The sequence below is a fragment of the Rhipicephalus microplus genome, chromosome X, assembly GCF_043290135.1.
Source record: "Rhipicephalus microplus isolate Deutch F79 chromosome X, USDA_Rmic, whole genome shotgun sequence".
NCBI lineage: Eukaryota > Metazoa > Arthropoda > Arachnida > Ixodida > Ixodidae > Rhipicephalus > Rhipicephalus microplus.
The window spans coordinates 495,684,291-495,706,379 of NC_134710.1; the positions used below are offsets into that span (position 1 = coordinate 495,684,291).

General features: G+C 45.2%; 2 protein-coding genes across 2 annotated transcripts; both read left to right on the plus strand.

Moving 5' to 3' along the window:
• The first annotated feature begins 61 nt into the window (after positions 1-61).
• LOC142775548 (uncharacterized) lies at positions 62-18,985 on the plus strand. Its single transcript, XM_075877006.1, has 3 exons — positions 62-148; positions 289-498; positions 18,827-18,985. The coding sequence occupies exons 1-3, from the start codon at positions 134-136 to the stop codon at positions 18,983-18,985; spliced, it is 384 nt and encodes a 127-aa protein (XP_075733121.1). The 5' UTR covers positions 62-133.
• A 218-nt stretch (positions 18,986-19,203) lies between these two features.
• On the plus strand, positions 19,204-21,631 carry LOC119161645 (protein argonaute-4). Its single transcript, XM_037414209.1, has 4 exons — positions 19,204-19,392; positions 19,744-19,912; positions 20,341-20,567; positions 21,389-21,631. The coding sequence occupies exons 1-4, from the start codon at positions 19,204-19,206 to the stop codon at positions 21,629-21,631; spliced, it is 828 nt and encodes a 275-aa protein (XP_037270106.1).
• The last annotated feature ends 458 nt before the right edge of the window (positions 21,632-22,089 follow it).

The following is a 22,089-nucleotide window of genomic DNA, read 5'->3' on the forward strand; positions in this document are numbered from 1 at the left end:
TGTTGTCGGTTTGATAGTGTGAAGCTTGCGACTGCATGAATTATGAGAACATTATTTACAGTGCCACTACTTGAATCATCTCCTGCACCAGCCTCTGCACCAGCCTCGGCACCAGCCTCTGCACTAGCACGTGATGGTGAAAGCATCGGTAAGCAAGCGTCTCTCTCATCAACAACATTTCTTCGGTCTTTGTTCAACGAAGGTGTCTATAAATTTTAATGTTTTTTGGATGGACAGTGTTAACATTCTGCATTGCTACTGATGTCTCATAAATTGTGTTCTGTTTAGGCAACCTGGACTTTGGCAGTAGCCGTGTCGAGCTCGGCAGCAGCCATGTCAAGCTCTGTAATAGCCACGTCGAGCTTTATGACAGCCAAGTCGAGCTCGGCAACAGCCAGGACGAGTTCGGGGACGCCAACGAGCTTGGCGGCAGCCAGGGGGAAGCGGGACCATTCTCAAGATCAAACTGTCATTGGTTCAAGCAGAGATGATGGCAAGGTACAGTGGAACCCCGAATACTGGTTGCCAGTCTTGCGCAGCCGATTTTTTGTTATAAATCAGTTTGTTCTCGGCAAAAGCAAGGTTTGCATACTGCTGAAAAGTTTAGCAGAGTATTGAATTTAATTTTGGTGAGTATGCTTGCATTAATTATATTTTATAATCACAAATTACAGACACAATCGATTGTTGGCAGAACAACTTCGTTTGACCTCAGTTTGAGGAATACAGTGAAAGAACTTGCTAGAAATCTGATCAGCGATTCTTGAAATATTCTCTTCGTGAAACACCCGGTCGAGCAAAATATAAAAAAAGTGCCAGGGATAGCAAGAAATTGAGACATTTGCAGAACAAAAAGCCCTATGCACATTTCTAGTAAAGGCTTCGAGAGTGCCGCCATAATCACAGACCATGGCTTTTGTGAATATGCGTGACCTCTCAAAAATTTTTGCTGCCATGCCCCGAACATGCTGCTTCTACTCGCTAGGCTATATGCTCTTGCTTTGCAAAGTGGCATACATAGTGGCGTTGATCTCAGACTCCTTGTTGTGGGTAGCGTACGTGTTCAACCGGTCATTGTCGTTATCGTGTCTAAGCTGCTGTACGAGGTTACTTATGTGTGTTTACCGCTGGAGTGCTGCGAAGCGCCATACTGTGCTTGGGCGAGCCGAATAGCTTGTGTTGCATCAACGCGGTGACGACTGGCTTCATGCACACAATGCGTCTCCGTGATGCTCAAGCTGTCTTTCGTGAGAGGGCGGCAGCGCTAGGATACGAAGCTCATTTGTGACATTCACTACTAAAAGCATTCAGTATGCTTACAACGCCGATATGCTTGCAGTACCATATGCACGTTTTTGATAGTGCGTCGAGATTTTTGGGTTCCCAAATCGCACTTTTGAAGGTGGTTCCGCATGAGGTTGCAGTGAACAGTGGTTCAGCACATGTTTGTTGTCTTATAGCATTAGTTGTATACTGCGTGCTTTTATTATCAACTGCGTGGCCAAGCAGATAGCTGAAGGTGCTTTCTGTAATGTGCTCCTAATAAAGACTAACACTGACATGCTGGAGCTCTGGGGAAGCTTGACACGCTAAATAAGCAGACCTACAGAAAGCCTATGCAATAGTCAGCTTAATCATATCACATGATTATAAATGAAGGCTTACTACTATGTAACCACAATTGTTGTGCAATCACAATTTTTTTCTATTTTGAGGAGTGTTATGTTTCTCGTTTCCTTTTTTTTAATGTTCATGACGTGAACCTAGTTTGTAGAATGGTTCTTCTATTGCATTATATGGTTTGTTTAGGATAAATAGGTTGCTTGATGCGTAAAAAGGTAGTGCAGTTCAAACCTGGTGATAGTTGGTTAAAAGGCTTTCTCGAAAGGCTGTTTGAGTTATGCATATTCTAAACTGATTGAAATATGTACTTGTTCCTCCAAGTTACTAAAAATTTGTTTTCATTTTTTCCTAACTTGCCATATTAAATGCCCCTGACTGCTCGAAATGAAGGTTCTTCTGCTCAGAAATTGAAATTTTGGTGCTCCAGAAATTGCTGCCAATCCCACTTCAGCCGTCTCATCTCCGGTGTTTGCGCAGGAGAATATAGGCTCAATAGGGGAGATTAGCTGAAGTGACTTCTGCATCTGAAAAAGATAGATTTGATGCTTTCTGCTGTTAGGGAATTTTTACAGCAGCAGTGAATGGAGTTTCGGCAATCACCAACACACGTTGAATTTTTAGCAGTATTCGTTTGATGAATTAACGACTGATTACTTTGCAAAATGGCCTACGCTCAAAATAAAAAATAAGGTAAAAAGGTTGTCTGTCGTCCCAAAATAATAACCATCATTTTACAGCGAAAGCTGTTATGAGATCACAACTTGTGTCACGCGAAGTTGTCCGCCGCCACCGCCGGTGTCAGTAACAACCTCGCGCAAAATTAAATAAAAAACTAGCACCAATAATACAGTGGGGCTTTAACCCGGGTCTGCTGGTGCCAGCCTAGCATTCTACCACTGAGCTACAAATTTTTTTATGGTATTTATTAAAGCACTTTGGCAATAAAGACAAAATCAAGCGAACAAAAGTACAATCAAATTGCGAAAGTAAGCGTTCAAGCGTTACTCATAAACACTAAATGGCTAACACAGCGCGAGTTCCTCACATGGAGAGTTCTTCACATCGTGTTATACAAACAAAAAATGGGTGAGGTCAAACAGTTCTCTAAGACGGAGTACCAGTCCGGTGTAAAGTCTAGCTCGTCCAAAATGTTTTTTAGGTGGATAGCCATTTGAATGAAGTGTGCGCTTGAAGAGGTGGTGGGCTCTGCATTGCGGTCTTGCGTTCGTGTCTTCCACAAGCTGTGCAAACCCATGAGGAAAAACATATCGTACTTCATCAAGCGTTGCTGGTAGAAGATAACATATTGTGTGAGAATTAATGACGAAACGTTTTTTTTTAGTGCTCGCTGAAGGACATCCCAAAATAGTATGGCATCTTTGCAGCTAACAAAGCAATGTTCAATCGTTTCCGGCACATCACATAGACGGCAGTTAACATACGGAATGAAAATACCTTTTCTTTCCAAACATGTGTTTACCGCCAATGTTTCAGAGTGGAGTTTATAGAAGAATGTTTTTAAATTCAGTGGAATGTACATTTTGCGCAGTCGCTTCAACACATTGTGACATTGAAGATTGGAGTACAGTGAACGGTACAATGGAGGTGGGAAGAGTGTACTCAGTAGGTCCTTATAAAGCACCTTGCGCGATACTGTGTACAGGTATTCTACAGAAAAGCGAGATTTAAGGAACTGAACTGTGAGGTAAACTTCCTGCATGAATCCCCACAAGCATGGGCGCTCAGAGAAGTTGGATGAAACAGTTAAATCTGGTAAAGAATCAACAAGTGTAACCTGCAAGAAGGAACGGATTACAGAATGGGAACTGTCTCGAAAAAAGAAGAATCGGGACACTATTTGCCATAGATAAAGGTGTTTTAGTCCTAACCCACCCTCACTAACTGGCTTGAATATATTATCACGACGCATGGGCTCAAAAGTCGAAGACCATATAAAAGTAGCGAAAATCCGATGAAAGCGTTGTATATAGAATCTTGCGCAATGAATAAGTTGCAATACATAGTAAAGCTTTGTCGCTAAGAAAGTATTGCAAGCTTCAGCTCTCCCAAATACTGAAAGTCGATAGGGAACAAATGTCTGGACCTGTCGTTCAAGCTTAGGGACGCGTTCCTTCCAGTAATGCGCAATGAATCTATATGCATGCAATGGTACACCGAGGTATGTTGGAGGAGTTCTTGTCCAATTTATTCCTGCAAAGTGGTTCGGTGTGCTACCCCACAAGCCAAACCACAGTCCCAAACTTTTAGAGGCATTTAAACGAGCTCCTGATACTACGCCAAACTTTTCAATAGTATATACCACTTTTTCGGCACTTGGTTTATCTGTGCAAAAGAATGCGACATCGTCTGCATAAGCCAATACTTTAACCTCACTGCCTAATATTCTAAAGCCATGAATGCAACTCGACTGTATTATGCTTAAGCACAGTGGTTCTAGATAAAGTGCCAATAAAAGAGGTGACATCGGGCATCCCTGTTTTACAGAAGAGCGAATAGAAACTGGCTTGGAGAGTTGACCATTAACTATCAGACGAGTTGTGCATTCATTATAGCATAATTTAACACCTTTAAGAACAACTTTGCCAACATTAGCTTGTTCGAGAAGAGAAAAAAGGAAGGAATGGCGAACACGATCAAAAGCGTTTGCAAGGTCTACCTGTAGCATTGCAAGATGTTTTTGAGAACCATGACAGTATTGAAGCACTGTTCGAGCGACATGTATATTGGTTTGTATGGATCGACCTCTGATCCCACATGTCTGATGAGACCCAATGAGGATCGACATAGCAAATTGCAACATATTTGCTAATACTTTTGCGAAAATTTCGTAGTCTACGTTTGACAGCGATATTGGTCTGTAGCCCTCGACGAAGCGAAGTTTTTCCTTGTCAGTTGTTTTCGGTATTAACACAGTATGACTTTTGCAAAAAGATTGTGGGAGTGTATCCATGTCATGACTCATCTGAAAAATATTCAGCAATATAGGAGCAAGTGTTTTCTTGAAAGCTTTGTAAAATTCGCCTGAGATGCCTTCAGGGCCTGATGTTTTCAATAAAGGCAAGTTGTCGATTGCTTGCTCGATTTCCTGTATAGTAATGGGCCCATTAATGACTGCACAATCATTTTCCTTCAAGGGGTTCACAAGAGAAACAAAACTAGCCTTGAGGTGAGCGTCAAAATCATTAGGGGGAGAGCTAAATAAGCTGTTTTAGTACGTTTTGAACGCCAAGGTAATGTCTCCGTTATCTTTTATGAGCACATCGTTAAAGTACAAGTCTGGAATAACTTTAGAAATCGCATTGCGTTGCTCATCAAGTAAAGCTTCGCGCGTCGGTTGCTCAGAATTTAAATTGCGCTGGTTCCGAGATATAATACGTGCCCCTTGGTAGCGAGCAGCATCATATCTCTGTAGTTGGCACTTAATCTTCTCAATGTCTTGGATGTACTTTCCCGGCATTTCGCATTGCATCTCATAAAAATTGCAAAGACTTTTAACAAGTATCTTTTCATCATTCTTTCTATAGAAAAACTTTACAGCCACAATTTCTAAAGCTATAGCACGAACTTCTTGTTTAAAAAGCTCCCATGCAGCGAAGATATGAAAACCAATCGAAAAAAATTGCCTCAATGCCATCTGGACGCGATTCATGAATTCCTGATGACATAATATTTGGGTTTTTTTACTTCTTATATGTTTTTTGCAGTATTTTGTTGTACTTATGAATGTTAACATTTGTGTTTTTAGTCTGTATTTCTTTTATTTGTATAACTTATTCCACGTTGCTGCATTTTACTTGTGCATTTTATGACATTTCCTGACAGGAGGTCCCCCTTCAGCCAAGTGCTCTGGGACCTCCTTCTGTATGTTTATGTGCGCATGTATGTTTTGTACGAAAGTAAAAATAAATAAACTGAAATAAATAAACTGAGAGGAGCTTCGCATTTATTTTCCAAAGGGCCCACTGGGGACGGAATTGTTTGTGACGATTTTTACCAATTTGCGCTATGACAATACAATGGTCTGAGAATGATACAGCTTCGGTGCTGCAGGAAATTTTATGAGATAGGAGTGATGAGGACACGTAAATCCGGTCAAGGCGAGCATGAGAACTGCCTTGTACTCTTGTATATGCTGTTGCCCGATTCGAGACCCCGATGTCAATTAGTCCTGTATTATCTACAATACCGGATAAAAGCTCACCACTCCTGTCTCTTTTTCCAGACGAATTATAACGATCAATAGCTTCACATACGCAGTTGAATTCTCCCACAAGTACCGTGCATCTGTCGACGTCAATTAAAATACGCACTTTTTCAAATAACTCAAGTCGTTTCGGAACGTCATTAAACGCATATAGATTGATAATTCTCCATGGCACTCCTTGCAACAAACAATCACAGCATATATACCTGCCCTCTTCATCAACACTAGTGCAGAATGCTGAACAGGGTAGGCTTTTTCTCAGAAACAACCAACAGCCCGCAGATAAACCTTTAGCATGTGAGACACGCACATTAAACTGAGACAGAAAAGGCCGCAGGGCCTTCTAGGTCTCTTCCTCGCTCTCGATCTTTGTCTCTTGGATGGCGACAAAGTCGAGACGCTTCCGATTGAGAAGTCTACGGAGCTGTGCTTGTTTCTGCGAAGACCTAAGGCCGCGTACGTTCAAGGTGGCAAATATGAGTCGCTCAGACTACGCCATAGTGACTACCTTCCAATTCGCTAATCATCCCACTTTATCAGTCCCAAGAGTTGGCGCTGAGGCTTCCCGTGAACCCCCCCCCCCCCCCCCAGGCCTCCTAGATCGGGATCGGCGACACTTCCCTTTTGGCATGGACTTTCGGCGACGGCGTGACTCCCTATTCACTGACGCCGGGTCACTCCCTTTGCTTGAATCCGAGCTCGACGATGCGCGACGTTTCAGTATTGCTGCATCCGTAGAGATCTGCATATCACCTTCCGACACTGCACCATGATGTAAAAGCTGCTGCGGAGCTGCAGCGCAAGCAGGTGATGAACTTCCTGCGGCATCCAGCCCAGAGTCTCTATCTTGTACTGGTGGTTCTTCGGCATCTTTATGGGTCAGCGCAACAGCACTCTTCATTGGAACTCCTACTTGTGCTAGGGGTTGTGCGGCGTCATTTTGGGTATGCTGCTTGCATGATTCACTTGGCTCTTTGCACGCAAAAGTTTCAACTTTGTCAACAGCGAGTGAATTTCTTTCCTCTTCTGGATTCCTTTTGGTAGAGCCTGCAGCATATAACATTGATGGAGTGTCTCCCGTTGCGTCGAAAACCTCGGTTGCATCCATAATAGGCTCTTGTAGGTTAACATCTGGCTGTTTTGTGTGCTGTCGCAGCTTGTTGGCGTATGTCATAACACAATCTTCGGCCGAATGACCGAAGCGTCGACAGTTGTCACAGCGAGGGGTCCTCCAGTTTCGACGAATGTGTCCAACCTCACTGCACCAAGGCAAAGTGGTGGGCAGCCAGGTATCAGGACGAGGCTTTGCACTCCGCAGACAACAAGAATATGAGGAATATCCGCAATGCGAACTCCATCAGCAAGGGACAAAACAACGTCTCTATTTAGCGTCCGCATTTGTTCCATGTCCGCTACTTTCGAGCTTTCTTGTGATATTGTCTTCACCTTCCCAAAAGCTTGCAGTGCCTCGCACACATAGGCGTCCTTCAAGCGCTCAGGAAGCCACATAAGCTTCAACTTCACTTCTGTAGGCTCCGGGTCTATAACGAGGCATCGACGACTTTTGACAAAAAATTCGCCTCTTGTGACCAACTTTGTTTTCGTCAGCGTTGACTTGCATGTGACCATCCAAACATGAGACATTCGAAATTGACCTGTGGAGCTTATTTCCTTCATGTCAGTGATGTCCCGAAGAGCATCTCTAAAATCTTGAACCCGGTAGGGGCGACCAGCTAAGTCCGCATGTAGAAAAACAGAGTCCACAACAAGCTTACCGGTGGGAAGGCGAGGAAGTACAACATGGTAGTCATTGCCGCTGGCTGAAGCCTGAGCAGCACCTCGGCCCATGGCCGATAAATCCTTCGAAGCGGAGAACATGAAAAACGCGTCCGTTCTGAACGTCGTCTTCGTCTTCCTCACCACTGAGCTACAAATATGCTTGTGACTTAACGCAAGTTTCACAACAAGTCACAAGCATATTTGTAGCCACTGAGCTACAAATATGCTTGTGACTTGTTGTGAAACTTGCGTTAAGCAGGGTTCATGTCTGGAAAGCAATCGCGTTAATAAGATTTATAAAGCGTTTTGGAACAGCGAAAGAACAACCAGTCACACAATGTGAATAGCGTAACGAGTGGGCCGTCCATTGCTTTAACCCATCACAAAATTTGTTCTTGATCTCCTATTGACTGTGGCGCATACCCACATCAGCCTTAATTCCTCATCGTCGTCAGCCACTGCATGAGCGATTGGCACAAAATTCCTCGCAATAGTTTAAAGGACACCACGCTTCTCAATAGAATGCCGAAAGATAGCATAGCGAATGCCGGCCTACTACTCGAACAAATTTATTGATAACAACCTAGTGGGTATCAAGCAAGTGTGCTTGCAGTACTTACCCAATGAGTGTTTAGAAAAAGCTTCGAAAGGCCGCTCTTCTTGCTTTCGCTGTGACTGTGCTGCGCCTTCCATGCAGGCCTGGCGTTTTATTTCACCTTCCTTTTTTTTCATTGTCGCCGCATGCCCAGTACTTTTCTGGTCACAAATGGCTTGCGCGCTATCAGCGTGACATGTCGTTTTTGGTAGGAAAGTGGCAAGCGCCGAGTTTTCAAGAGAGGAAATGTAAGCAATTCAGATGATTATTGTTGTGAGACAAAAGGATGGACATTTTTCTCTATTTTTTCTTTGAGTGTACATGTTCGCACCTACATGGCAAAATGTCACTCTAACACAAAACGTTCTGCTTGCCAAAGAGCCGATACCACTGTTGCATTAGTTAACTGATAATTATGACGTGAGCTGTGCGTGCTTGCTATTTGTTTAAATTGTGCAACTTTGTTTTTTCTTCTTTCTGTATGCAGATCTACGCTGGGTGTGACCAGTGGATAGAAAAGGATGCCTGGAGCATGTTGATGAAATCGCCCAGCGATTCACTGTTTTGTCGTGCGGCATGCCTCAACTACTGGACACCAGAGCAGCTTAAATGCTGACGTGTCACGGGGATCTTGTCGAACAAATATAAGTCTCTTGGGAAGACACAGGTGAAACCTGTCATGACGCCGGAGAAGCTAAACTCTCTGAAAAGTATGATGGTCTCATGTCTTAAGTTGGATCAGCTGATGGGGAACTTGTGCTAATAATTCGGATCATGTCCCTTTGAATAACACCAACACAGGTAGCAGGCTTTTTTCACATCCTGCTATCTGGTGCTTGCTGCTTTGTGATCCTCATTGGGATCGCAAGTATGCCGGCGTAATTCTGCATTATGGGTAATTCTAGGAATATATAAGGCCCTGTGTGAGCATGTCGTAGCATCGGTTCTAATAAGCCGATGGGCATGTTCGTGTGGTTATGACTCAGTTGATTTGGGGTATAGTAAAGACTTGTTATTTTAGAAAATCGGACGATTCCGAAATGTAATCTGGTCCCACAAGCATATGAATTGTTGAAAGGTGTCAAACTCTTATTTATTCAGTCACATTTGGCCTCAACTTGGTTGAATTGAGACGATCTTTAGAGGGAGCCAAGTGTGAAGTGTACAGGAGGCAATTAAAGCAATGTTCACGGAAAGCAAAGTAGAAGTCGCCACCGGCAATCACGTTGTTAGCGACCAGTGATTCAGCAACTCCAGCAAACGTTTTTTGTTTTTTTTTACTTGGCGCAAGTGAACTGCGTGGAATCTATGTATGTTCATGTCAATAATGACTGAGGTTAAAGCTGCAACAAACAGCAGTATTGTTTTCTCCCTCGTTCCTTTAGAACTGCGTAGTAACTATCCAAGATTGTGCAATAGCAGGCCAGGTATATTTCGTAGCAGATGCAGTGCAGCAGTTTTGTTCTAATACAAATACATTTCATTTTCATGTAATAATACATTTTTTGTATGTCGGATTTTTTGAACTATTTTACAGTGCCAGCCATGTCTGGAAAATCGGCGGGCAGCTGTATGATGTGTGTAATGTCTGTGTGTAACACTGTGCTCTCTTCGCAGCGGTGTTCCATATTTATAAGATAGATGGCACGCCAGCAGATGTCACCGCCAAAAGAGTGAAGAGCGTCCGCAGGCACCTGGCACAAAAGCTGGGTGATGTAAAGCGGAAACACATACCCTGAATAAATTACTTTATTTCACTTCGAAAAATTGTACAAAAAGTTTTTACAATAAAGAGCCTTCAATAATTGAAGTCCGAAGGTGTCGCTACACTTATGCTGCAAAACTGAAACCAATGCCTTGAGTATACAGGCATTCATTTTATTTTCAGGTATTTCTTTCAGTTCCAGAAAAATTAACATATTATGTAAGTGTAATAGGCAGACCCTGTCATTTGCATCAGTCCTTTACTTCTTGTTTCGCAACTTCTCATTGCTACTTGAACAATGTATCAGCATAGCCACCATGTATTGTGTCTCGCAGTGCTTTAACCTTCAGCATAGCATGCTCGATCAAAAGGGCTTGAATGGAATAGCTTATAGTGCATATTGTTTCGCGTAATTAATCCTTAATGGTCACATTTTCGATACCACATAACGTGCATGCACAGCCAATTATGTTTGCATAATAATTGCTGGCCGTAACTATCACCCAGATTTTTTCTTCCAACATGATTACTGTGCCCTAAACTTGTCGTTCCAACGATGGTAATTTTGGCTGTTATGAACCTTTCGTTCATTGTTTCGCAAGGCAGCTGCCTCACGTGTGTGGTACGTGTCAGCTTGCTTTGTGCCATTTTTTGGTGATGTCTATGGTAGGCAAGTTGTGCTTCTGCAGTTGAAGGCACTCGAGCGTGGCACTGGTTCACATTGTTTCTCTGTGAGATTGCCACCCTAAAATAGTCGGCCAGAACGTGCAGCGGCGCAAAGAGGGGCAACAACAAGCGAAGGTAAATTGTCGGCACTCTTAATTATGCAACGTTCACGTGGCCACACTGAGTGCATGAACTGATGACTCTGGGTTGTCACTGCTGCTAAATTGGCACAGAATTGCATCAAATCTGCTTGATGAGCGGGCCTGGCCGAACTTCTAGCATGCGTACCAGTTACATGCAGACCAGTTACATGCAGACCAGTTACATACAGACCAGTTACATGCAGACCAGTTACATGCAGACCAGTTACAGACAGACCAGTTACATGCAGGCCCAAATTACGTATTTCGTCAGACCAACAGGCTGTTGGAATTTTTGACTGGGATGTCTTGTTTGGTAGATATCCGCGCACACGAGTGAATATTGAGTATTTTTCTTTCGTGCAAGCGACAATGTAGCAGCACATATCTGGCGTACCAGATTACATATTTGCAGTTATATCGATACCTGTGACTAAGAAACTGCCGAAGAAAGGACTAATGCAATCCACTGAAAAATATGCCAGTATGCTAGTTCACTAACGCGTACCACATTGCCAACTGAAAATTGCGTGTTCTTACATACGAGTCAAAGAAGTACCGGCTCCAGCGCTTAGAAGGAAGCTTTCGGTGAAAGCTTACATTGCTGAAAGCATGACACATTGATCGTCGCCGCTCCTTGTGAGGTCACCACACATGCGGATAAATGGTCGATTTAGGCTCAGAGATGTCCAAACTGTACTTTACAATCATTCTTACATTTTAGAATTGTGCCTACCTAAAGTAAAAAGCGCCGGCCGCAGGTACACCGACGCGGGCGGCACGATAGGCCTTGCTGGGACGGGGCACTGGGTAAGGCTGCTTTTGAAGCAGCTGAGTTGCGATACTTGAAGTTTCTGTATTTGAGCTTCACAATATTTCTGACTCTTACCTAAACTGTACCTGAACTAAGTTGAAGGTCAATCAATGCCAGATATGCATTTACGGAGTGGCGATGGCAAGCGACAGCCGTTTTTCTGGCCTCCGCTGGCAGTAAACAGCGGGCGTGCAGTATACAGATATATGCAGTTATATAAATACCGACACTTAAAAAAACACCCATATAAATACCAATGCAATCCGCTGAAAACGTATGCCAGGGAGTCAGTTCACGAAGGCGTACTTAATCGCCAACTGAAAATTGCGTGTTGTTACATATTAAGACTATCGAGACCAGGGACTGCTTCTAACGAATACGGTTTATTGGAAGAAGTGAAGTAGCGCGCGCTCGCTCCAGGCAGCAGTCTTCTTTCTTCTTCTTCCGGCGTTTGATGATGATATTTTATAGGTTCCCGCCCGCCCAAGTTGAAATGTGATAAGCTCTCGCGGGCTATTTGAAACAACCTTCCATTGGGTATATGTGGTTCACCGATCTTCTTAGAAGCTCTTTTTTGCCTGTGCGAAGGAGACAAGCTCTTGTTATTCCGTCTCGCCCAGGGTAGAGCTTTTCAATCCGGCACCTTTTCCAAAATGTTCTTGGAGCCTTGTCCTCAACCGACACTATGTCACCCTGTGAGAGTGGTTTTGCTTGCCGTGTCTTGGCTTTGACCGTAGCTCCTATTTCCTTGATATATTCTTGATGCCATCTTTTCCACCAAGTGCGCACGAGTTTGCATCTGCGTTGCCATGCGTCTTCAATGTCACCGTTGTATAGTCTTGTTTGTCCGTCTTGAAGCTGTCGCCGTCCACCTATGATGTCTGCCGGCGTTAGTGGCATTGGCTCGTCAGGCTTTCCATATACGTAAGTCAATGGTCGATTGTTGAGTGTTCCTTCAACTTCTGCTACAATAGTGCGTAGCTCCTCTACCGAAGCTGTGCTTTTCGATATTATTTTTCGCATCGACGTCTTCAAGCTTCTTATGAGGCGCTCGTAAAATCCTCCCCACCATGGCGCACAGTCGGCTATTGTTTTCCATTTAATTTGTTGGCCACTGCAGTAATTCTTTAAGACCTCGTTGTTAATTGTTTCGAGCATTCTGATGATTTCCTTTCCAGCTTTTATAAATGTTTTGGCGTTGTCCGAGTATATTACGGCTGGTATTCCCCGTCGAGCTGTAAATCGTCGGAATGCTTGTAGAAAACTCGACGATGATAAATCGTTGGTAACTTCCAAGTGTACTCCTCTTGTTACCGCGCAGGTGAATATCAGTACATATTGCTTCACAATCTGGTACTTGTCCTTTGCGTAAAGAGGTCCTGTGAAGTCAACTCCCGTAACTTTGAATGGCTCTGTTTCAGTGACTCTGTCTGCCGGAAGTGGAGGTATGGCTTGAGTCGCCGGTTTGGAGTTATGCCTCTTGCAGACGACACATTTGCTTAGAACTCTTTTCACTGCTTGTCTACCCTGCAATATCCAGAACTTAGTTCGAAGTTGCGCTAGTGTCACTTGAATTCCTCCGTGTGATACCATTTTATGCACGTGACGTATCAGCAGTTCCGTGAAATGCTCATCCTTTAGAATTACTATTACGGGTTTGTTGAATTCTTGTCTGCACTGCAATCGTCCTTTCTGTATCCAGCCCATAAGCATTGTAAATCCTCTAGATCGAATATCTATGTGAGAATCGTCTCTTTCGTTTTCATCAATTATTTTGTTTAGTCGCTTCTCATTGGATGTCCATTTTCTCAAATTCATCGCTGCCTCTCTGAACACTTGCTTTGCCTCTTTGTACAACTTAACTGCTTCATCAAGCGTTGCTGCTCCCAAAATGACATCATCCACGTAGATCGCTTTCTGCAGTGTCCTTGTCGTATCAGGAAACTGGTCTTCCACTTGTTTCAAACGGTGTTTAATTGTAGCTGCCAGTATAAACGTGCTTGGTGTTGTTCCGAACGTTACTCTTGTCATGCGCCATGTTTGCTCTTCATTCATTAACCTTCCTTCAGCGTCATGCTTCCACCACAGAAATCTCATTGCATTTCTATCCTCTTCATGTATAGAGATTTGTAGAAATGCCTTTTCAACATCTCCAACTAACGCCACCTTTTCTTTTCGGAAATTAATGAGCAGCAATAGCATGTCCTCATTCAAATTGAGTCCTGCCTCTAGGTTCTCGTTTAAAGACATGCCTTTTCGAGAATTTGATGAGGCGTCAAACACTACTCGAACCTTTGTTGTGGCTCGGTCTTCTCTAATGATCGCATGATGTGGCATGTAGTAGCAAAGTGCATTTGGCTGTTCTGATGGCTCTTGGACCTCCTCTGCGACTCCTGATGCCATGTACTCTGATATAGCTTTGTCGTAGCGATACAGCATGCCTTCATTTTTTTGCAGCCTTTTAGTCAGTTGCTGTAGTCTTTTTATCGCATTTTTCTTGTTGCTTTCCAAGTTTACGTCCTGTTTCCATGGCAAGCTGACTTGATAGCGACCATTTTGTTGTACAATCTTGCGCTCGAATTCTTCGACCACTTCGTTTCCGGTGTTATCCAAACTATTTATTGTGATCCCCGTTGACTCCAGGCTCCAGAACTTCTGTTGCTCTTGCTGGAGTTCTGTCTCCGCAGCTTCGACCTTCAAAACCATGACTGCTTGATTATGTGTTAGTTTTGTCTTGCTTTGTTCTGACGGCCCTTGCAGTACCCATCCCAGTATAGTTTCTACAGCCATCAGTCTGTCCTCGATTCTTTGAGTTCTACCAGTAAAGAATTCCCAATAATAGTCTGAGCCGATCAGTAGTTGTACAGAATTTGTTGCAGTCGTCTTGGTCCTGTGATCAGCCACTTGCATATTTAGCTGTTTCATTTTCTCGCTGAGTTTCTTAGTTGGAGTGGGAATACAACTGTGCGAGATAACGTCGACTTGTAACGCTTCAATCACTGTTGTCGTGCTTGTTTGTCGTGATCCTACAGTCACTTGCACCACGTTTATTAGTTTGACCTTTTCGTCTCCTCCAAATGAACCAATCGTCAGCCTTTCCTGTCGCAACACCTTCGCACCTATTTCTTTCGCTAATCTCGCTTCAATAAACGAACGTTGACTTCCGCTGTCTAATAACAAACGGCAATGTCGGCCACATGTTTCTCCTTCTACGCACGCTACAGCCGTCTGCAAAAGCACAAACTTATGCTTGATATTTTCGGTTGCTTGTAGCGTAGACGTCGTCGCTTCGGCTTGCGCTGTTGAGACCAGCTCTGCCCTTGTTTTCTGCATCACCGTTCTACATACTGACGTGGCATGTCGTCCCTTGCATTGCTTGCATTTTACTTGGGCCTTGCAAATGCGTGCAGTGTGGTTTGGTCGCGTGCATCTGAAGCATGCTCTATTTTCGGTAAGCATAGCTTTCGTTTCATCCATTGTAATGCTCCTACGACAGTTTTCGGTTGCGTGGGATGTCTGCTTGCAGAATAAGCATATTTTGTCCGCTGAGCTATAGAAGCTTGAAGTTGTGCGCATCTGTCCGCGGTTCTCTCTTGGTTTTGCAGTTATCCTTTCTTGTTCACGTTGTGTTTCTTCACAAAAAGCCGCTTGCTCTCTTAAGAATAACATAAGCCTGTTCAGCTTTTCCTCGCACGCCTTTCCCGTTGCGTTGTTTTGCTCGCCGTTTTCTGAAGCTGAGCTGTTTCTCATAGCCTCTTTTGACTTGAACTGCACTGATAGTTCTGGTGGAATTGCTCTTTTCAATACCAGTAATAACATCGGCGCATAGCTCCCAGTTTCTACTTTTATTTACTTGAGTGCCAATATGTTAACTTGCACTCTCTGTACTAGCCTATTTAAGTCATCGGTATCTTGAACAGACCTCACTTTCTCCAAACTCAATAGCTCATTCATGTGCATTTCAATGGAATGTTCTCGATTGCCGAACGTTTTTTGCAGTATTTTGATTTCGTTATCATAATTTTCCTCTGCCGAGTACTGAAGTCCTTCAATAGCAGCCGCAGCTTTTCCGGTTAGTGATGCTAACAAGTAATTGAACTTCTGTCCCTTGCTCATGTTCGGTCTCAGGTGAACTGCCGACTCGTACTGAGACCAAAAACGGTTCCACTCCAAAGTTTTTCCCCCAAACTTTATCATTTCGAGCTTTGGTAGCTTAACTAGTTCCGTTGCTTCTTGTCCCGTACTTGAGGGCGTCACCTGCCTTGTCCTATCGGTTGAATCCGATTGTTCAGGCGGTTGAAGTCTGACTTCTATTGCAGATAAGATCGTCGTTAATTTCATGTCGTAGTCTATGACGCTTTCGAATTCAGCTTCGGCGTTGTCTTTTGTTAGAAACTTTTCCATTTGCTCGTTCGCGCTCTTGAGACTGTCGCTTATTGCTTTAATCTGCGCTTGCGTTGTAAGCAGCTGCTCCCGGTTAGCTCCATCATTTATTTGCAGCTCGGCTGCGTTAATCAGTCGCGTGATCTGGGAGCGAAGCGCTTTCCTTTTCTTCGTTATCACTTCTTTGCTCATATTGAGGCGGTTAACAATGACTCCTTACTTGTCAATCGTTCGTTCTGATGCTCGTACTGTCCACCGTGGTCTCGTCGCTCGATCCAGGTCGATCCTCTGCTCCTCCGCCGTTTTCTTCTCTGCTGCTCCGTGGCAGGTTGACCTTTCTTGCCGGCGAGGAGGTAGTATCCTGGTTCACGGCACCTTTATTAAGACGATCGAGACCAGGGACTGCTTCGAACGAATACGGTTTATTGGAAGAAGTGAAGTAGCGCGCGCTCGCTCCAGGCAGCAGTCTTCTTTCTTCTTCTTCCGGCGTTTGATGATGATATTTTATATTACATATCAGTCGGAGAAGTACCGGCTAAGTGCGGCTGGCAGCTTTCGGTGACAGCCTGCGTAGCTGCAAGCGCGACGTTCGATCGTCAGCTCTCCTTTTGCGAACATCGACAGAAGACAAAATAGTTGATTTAGGTTCAAGGATGTCTAAACTATACTTTTGAGTTATTCTCACACTTCAAAGTCATGTGTACGCGAAGCGAGAAGCGCCGGTAACATATATACCAATGCGGCTGACATGACAGGTTTAAAGCTCGCTGGGCCGGGCACTGGGTAAGACCGCTTACGTATGCTCGGTATCTGTTAAGAAAAATACGTATGCTCGGTATCTGTTAGGGTAGCATCTCTCCCTGCCGTCGAATCAAGCGTTTTATATTCAATGACACTGAAACAAACCACGGCACACGCTACAACAACATGCACGCTGCAGCTGCGCTGATAGAAACAGTGCGTGCTCCAGTATTCACCAGTGCTTGCCAGTGAAAATTTTTTCGCTTCCAGCGCTTCGCAGTGCGCACCATCATCACAGTGGCTGAGCCAGTGACCCCGCCAGTGCGACACAGCTTTTTCCCAGTGCGCCCAGCGAAAGGCCAGTGATTACAAGTGTGTACCAGCGTCTCCAGCATGTACCAGTGCCAAAAAACGTACTGGCATCACGCTGTTTTTGAAGAAGGGAAGCTTTCGCTGTTGGCAGATGTTGGAGAAACTACTGTACACCAATGTCTAGCCTTAGCCTCTCGATACTTTTTTCTGGTCACGAAACTTCAGGCAAAGTTTTGTATAGAGACAAAGCCTCCCGCCAGGGGGCGTTACGGCAGACTTGGGGGCGTCATCCCGGGCGCCTAAACAGCGTTTCTGGCGTGTGAAGAAGTTTTCGTGGCGGAAAGTCGCTCTGGTGGCTTCACGAATATATTTCCGTGGGTTTTCATATACTGATCACCCATCGCGTACAGGCGGCGTACTCGTACCTGCGCGTAGCGGCCATAAATATCTGTTCGGTTGCGGCAGTGTTCTATTCATTTCGCGGTGAAATCGGCGTGCAGCCACGGCCTGCACTCTCATTTAGCAAAGAGTGCTTGGTCATGCCTTTTTGACGCTTTTAATTTTCTCTGAGGCTGTAGCCCACCGTCAGCGGAAAAACCGCGACCAACATTGCCAGTACACAGCAGTAAGTGCGACGAGCGCGAATCCCAATTCTTCACCGATAAACGTGCTGACGAGCGCAACTTACGCGATGATACTTTCTCCCGGTGATTCATGCATGCTTTAAAAAAAAGATTTAGTTTAAATTCGAATGAATATACATGACCGAGTTAATTATGTTACTTTAGGGTACAATTCCATGCGCCACCGACGCTCGGCGTAGGAAATACGACGTTAGAGAAAAAAGATTGTAGCTTACCCGTGCGTTGCTAAGTTCTTTCTCGGGCAGACTGCACTTACAAGACTATGGAGTGAATATCACAACATTATTGTAATAATACGAGTGAAAACCCTAATAAAGCTCTTTTAACTGCCTCTGTGGCTAAGCAGCTAAGGTGTGTGTCTAAACATGCTTGGTGAAGCGGTCGCATTCCAGGGAGAAGAGGCGCAAGATGTGTACTTAGATATACAAGCACATTGAAAAGCCACATGAGATACTTCTTTTTTTCCTTGCGAAACGTCTAAGGGCTCTCGCATTCTGCAAAATGCCAAGCTATTGTATAATGTATTTTCCCAGCAATGCTCTACAGCAGCTCCTTTCCCTTGGACAAAAGTTGAACAGAGTTTTTGTGCAGCTATTAATCTACAGGAAATAATCAATACTTTTAGCACCTTAATTAGGGTTGAAAGCATGTAGACTTAATCTATTCTATATATTCATCGAGCGCCTTCTTCGCGGGAGCGACCGTGCGGCACGCAAGAAGTCTTCTGCATCGCTCGTCACGCTGCCACAATTTATTCGTCACATTTGAATACGATGAGATGCATAGAAAGCACCGCACACACGCCGATACAACACGACTCAAAAAACAACCACACCAAGCCGTGACACCGTCGCCTCACTGACTGCTTCGACGAGTGCCGCAGCTGCCCCCTCAACACTGGTGGCACCGCCCCACGGTCAAAGTTGGCGACACACAAAGCTCTCCCATAGAGTGACGGAGATGTTTCGTTACCAGTAAAAAGTATTGAGGGACTATGGTCTAGCTATGTAATCATAACATGACGCTACTATATTCGAGCTCTTTGATCAGCATTCGTGACGTTGTCAGAGACTCCGCTTTAATTCGCTGAAACCATAATGTTCGCATAATTGTTTTCGAAACCAAAAACGAAAACAGCCAGCAAGGTGACATTGTGTGGCCCCCCTTTGCATTTCTCGCCTTTAATTACTACCCATCAGTTGACCCACCTGCTGTACCCTCGGAGGTACATGGTCGTCCTGGTCACCAAGAAGCCCGCGAAAAGGCTGTTTTTGGACATGAAAGACGGCTCTCGTTTCTCGGCGGCCGACTACTTCCAGAACCAGAACGGCCACTTGTTTCACCCGAACCTGCCCTAAATTCAAGTCAGCGCCTCATACCCCCGGCTTACCTACTCCTCAAGTTGGGCGAAATTGTCGAAGGCCAGCTTTGCCGATGAAAACTGGACAAAAATCACACTTCAGAGATAATTAGGCGAACTACTAAGCTTTCGGCCAAACACTTCAACGATATCCGCCAGTCCGTCCGGAACCTGCTCAGCAGTAGCATCTAGTGCCTGCGCGAGTTCAACATCAAGATGAGCACCGAACCGACTCAGCAGAAAGGCCGGGTGCTCGAGCCACCATTCCTAGTGTTCCAGAACAATGCGGCGACAAAGCCTCCCAAGGGCACCTGGAAACTGCGCGGCAAACACTTCTACAAGGCGGCCTCACTAATGCACTGGATGCTGCTAAATCTGAGCCGCTTCGCTCAGAGAGACAGGGAGGTTTTTTTTTGCTTTAGGAGCTCACGGGCATACGCGAGCATACTAAGGGGGTTCGCAATATGCCCCCCCCCACTTCACTCAGCCTGTCCGGTCATGATGACAATGGCTCATCAAAGTTTCCTTTCTTTTTAAAAATATTTGATTTTAAAAAGAAAGGAAACTTTGATCATTATCAAAGGAAACGTCATCATTATCGTTCGTGCCGATAATGATGACGGACTTCCAGGAGCCCGTCATCATTATCGGCACGAACGTCCGGTGCCCCGGTAGAAGCACCACCCCTCCATCACTATCTGCGTTGGCAGCCTGGACTCAATGCCTTCCAGGTTTCACGCTTAAATTCGGGTACAGATGGAGGATTGGAGGGCAACATCTCGCGTGGAGATCATCGGGGACCTGAAGGACATGATGAAGGATCTGCTCAAGCCCTTCTGCCAGGCCACCAAGCACAAGCATGAGCGCATCATCTTCTACCAGGGTGGTGTGAGCGAGGGTCAGTTCATGGAAGTTCGCAGAGAAGGTCAGCGCACGTGGCTGTGGCCCCCTGGAACGATTATCTTTGGTACTTTTCGCATTGTAATAAAAAAATGGCTGCTGCCAGCCCTATATAAATAACTATATACCTCGTGATATGGTTGTCGCCTGCATGAAACTTAGGCCTGTACGGTGCTCGCGCTTCCAAATGTTTTCTTAGTATGGCTGCTGCCATGCACGCCTGTTCGGCCTAATGCTCTAGTTTCGTAATCGATACGGCTGACGTCAGCGTGATGCCAGGGCCTAATCTATGTAATAGATATGGCTGTTGGTTAGGCTGCTTCTCGCTCTGCAGTGTAATCAGCATGACTTCAGTCTTAATACTATCTAGACCTGGAACAAACCTACAATTCTCCATCTTTCAGTCGGCCATCAACATCTTTGTCTGTCGTTCCTTTCTGTGCGTAACCCCAGGAGCATGCCATGCGGCTCGCCTGCCAGCAGCTGTCTCCCAACGGGACGTAAAAGCCGGCCTTTACTTTCATCGTCGTCCAGAAGCGACACCACACCCGGTCATGCCGGGCACTGACCACGATGGCGTCGGCAAGTGTTGGAACGTCCCGCCCGGCAGCACCGTTGACTCCGTGGTCACTCACCCGCTGGACTTCGATTTCTTCCTGTGCAGCCACTTCGGCATACAGGTACAAGCGCGATTATCAGTGCGCATGTTCCCACACCTTAAAAAATAACCAAACGTACGTTTATGGCTAGGAGTATATAAGTGGTTATACCCTGCGTCGTAGCTTAGCTGCCACTATGGTGTCACGCTGCCAGCTCGAAAGCGCTGTTTCGATTCCCGGCCAAGGTCACGTAATTTAGCTCACTCTTCGAAAAACCCCACGCAGCCGCCATACAACGTACAACGTGTGGTTAAACCCCCAAGTATCACAACTTTAATAGTTGTTTTTGTTTTAAGCAATAATTTTGGGCTGTCTGTCGTTCTGTCTGTCTGTCAAACCAATCGTCCAACCAGCGAAAGTTTGAGTACTCGCTGAACGCCCAGCCATCTTGGTCTGGCGGCTGCATTCATACATTATGCACGATTGAGGTGCCACATCAATATGTAAAATCAGTACGCAGTTTGTTTACTTAGGAAGTGCATAGATCCGTGTTGATTACGCAGCGCTGACAGTGCGACACTATGAACGAAAAACGGGCATTTCCTACGCTTCGCTAAAAGGATACGGCGCTGCCAGTGCTCTGCCGCTCCACAGAAACTTCCGTATCTTGAGACTACTGCCAGGTGGCATCCATATCTGGAACGAGCAGAGCCTCCAAACGGAAGACAATGGTCTTTAGACGACCTTTGCATCGAATCACCCAGGTACGCGGCCCATTTTTCCAAACGTCTTTTGCAGTCTTGTCATTTTCTTTTTTTTACACACCGGCTCAGGGCACGAGCAAGCTGTCCCACAACTACATCATGTGAGACGACTCGAACTTCTCGACCAACGACCTGCAGAAGCTCAGTTATTACCTCTGCCTCACGTATGCCCGGTGCGCGTGCAGCGTCAGTATTTCCACTCTGGCGTACTGCGCCCACCTGGCAGTGTACCGCGCCAAGAACCACATAATAAACAAGGTTGACGTCTCGAGTTCGAGCAGTGACTTGTACGGTGGCTCCACCAATGCGGTCACCAACAGCCAGTACGTGCAGGCTGTCAAGGTGGTCGACTATCTGCAGATGGTCATGTACTTCGTCTGATCGTCTTCCTCGGTTCTCCGGATGAAGTTGGTTGACGTTAATGATCAAAAGAATTTTCCCCCGTATTCATCATCATAATCAGTCTGACTACGCCCACTGCAGGACAAAGGTCTCTCCCCTGTTCCGCAAGCCAATTCGGTCCTGTGCTTGGTGCTTCCACCTAATCTGCAAACTTCCTAATCATATCTGCCCACCTAACTTCGTCTTTCCCTCACGCGCTTGCCTTCTCTTGGAATGCAGTTAGTTACCCTTAATGACCAGTGGCTATCCAGCCTACACGCTACGTTCCCGTGGCCCGCGTCTATTTTTTCTTCTGGATGTCAACTGACACCCTTAACCCCGGCTTGTTCCTTGATCCGATCTTCCCCCGTAATAATGTAGTAAAATTTCCCAACTCCGAAACACCATTGTTCCTGTAACACGCCACTTGCTAAGCGAAAAAACGCGGCCAAAGAAAA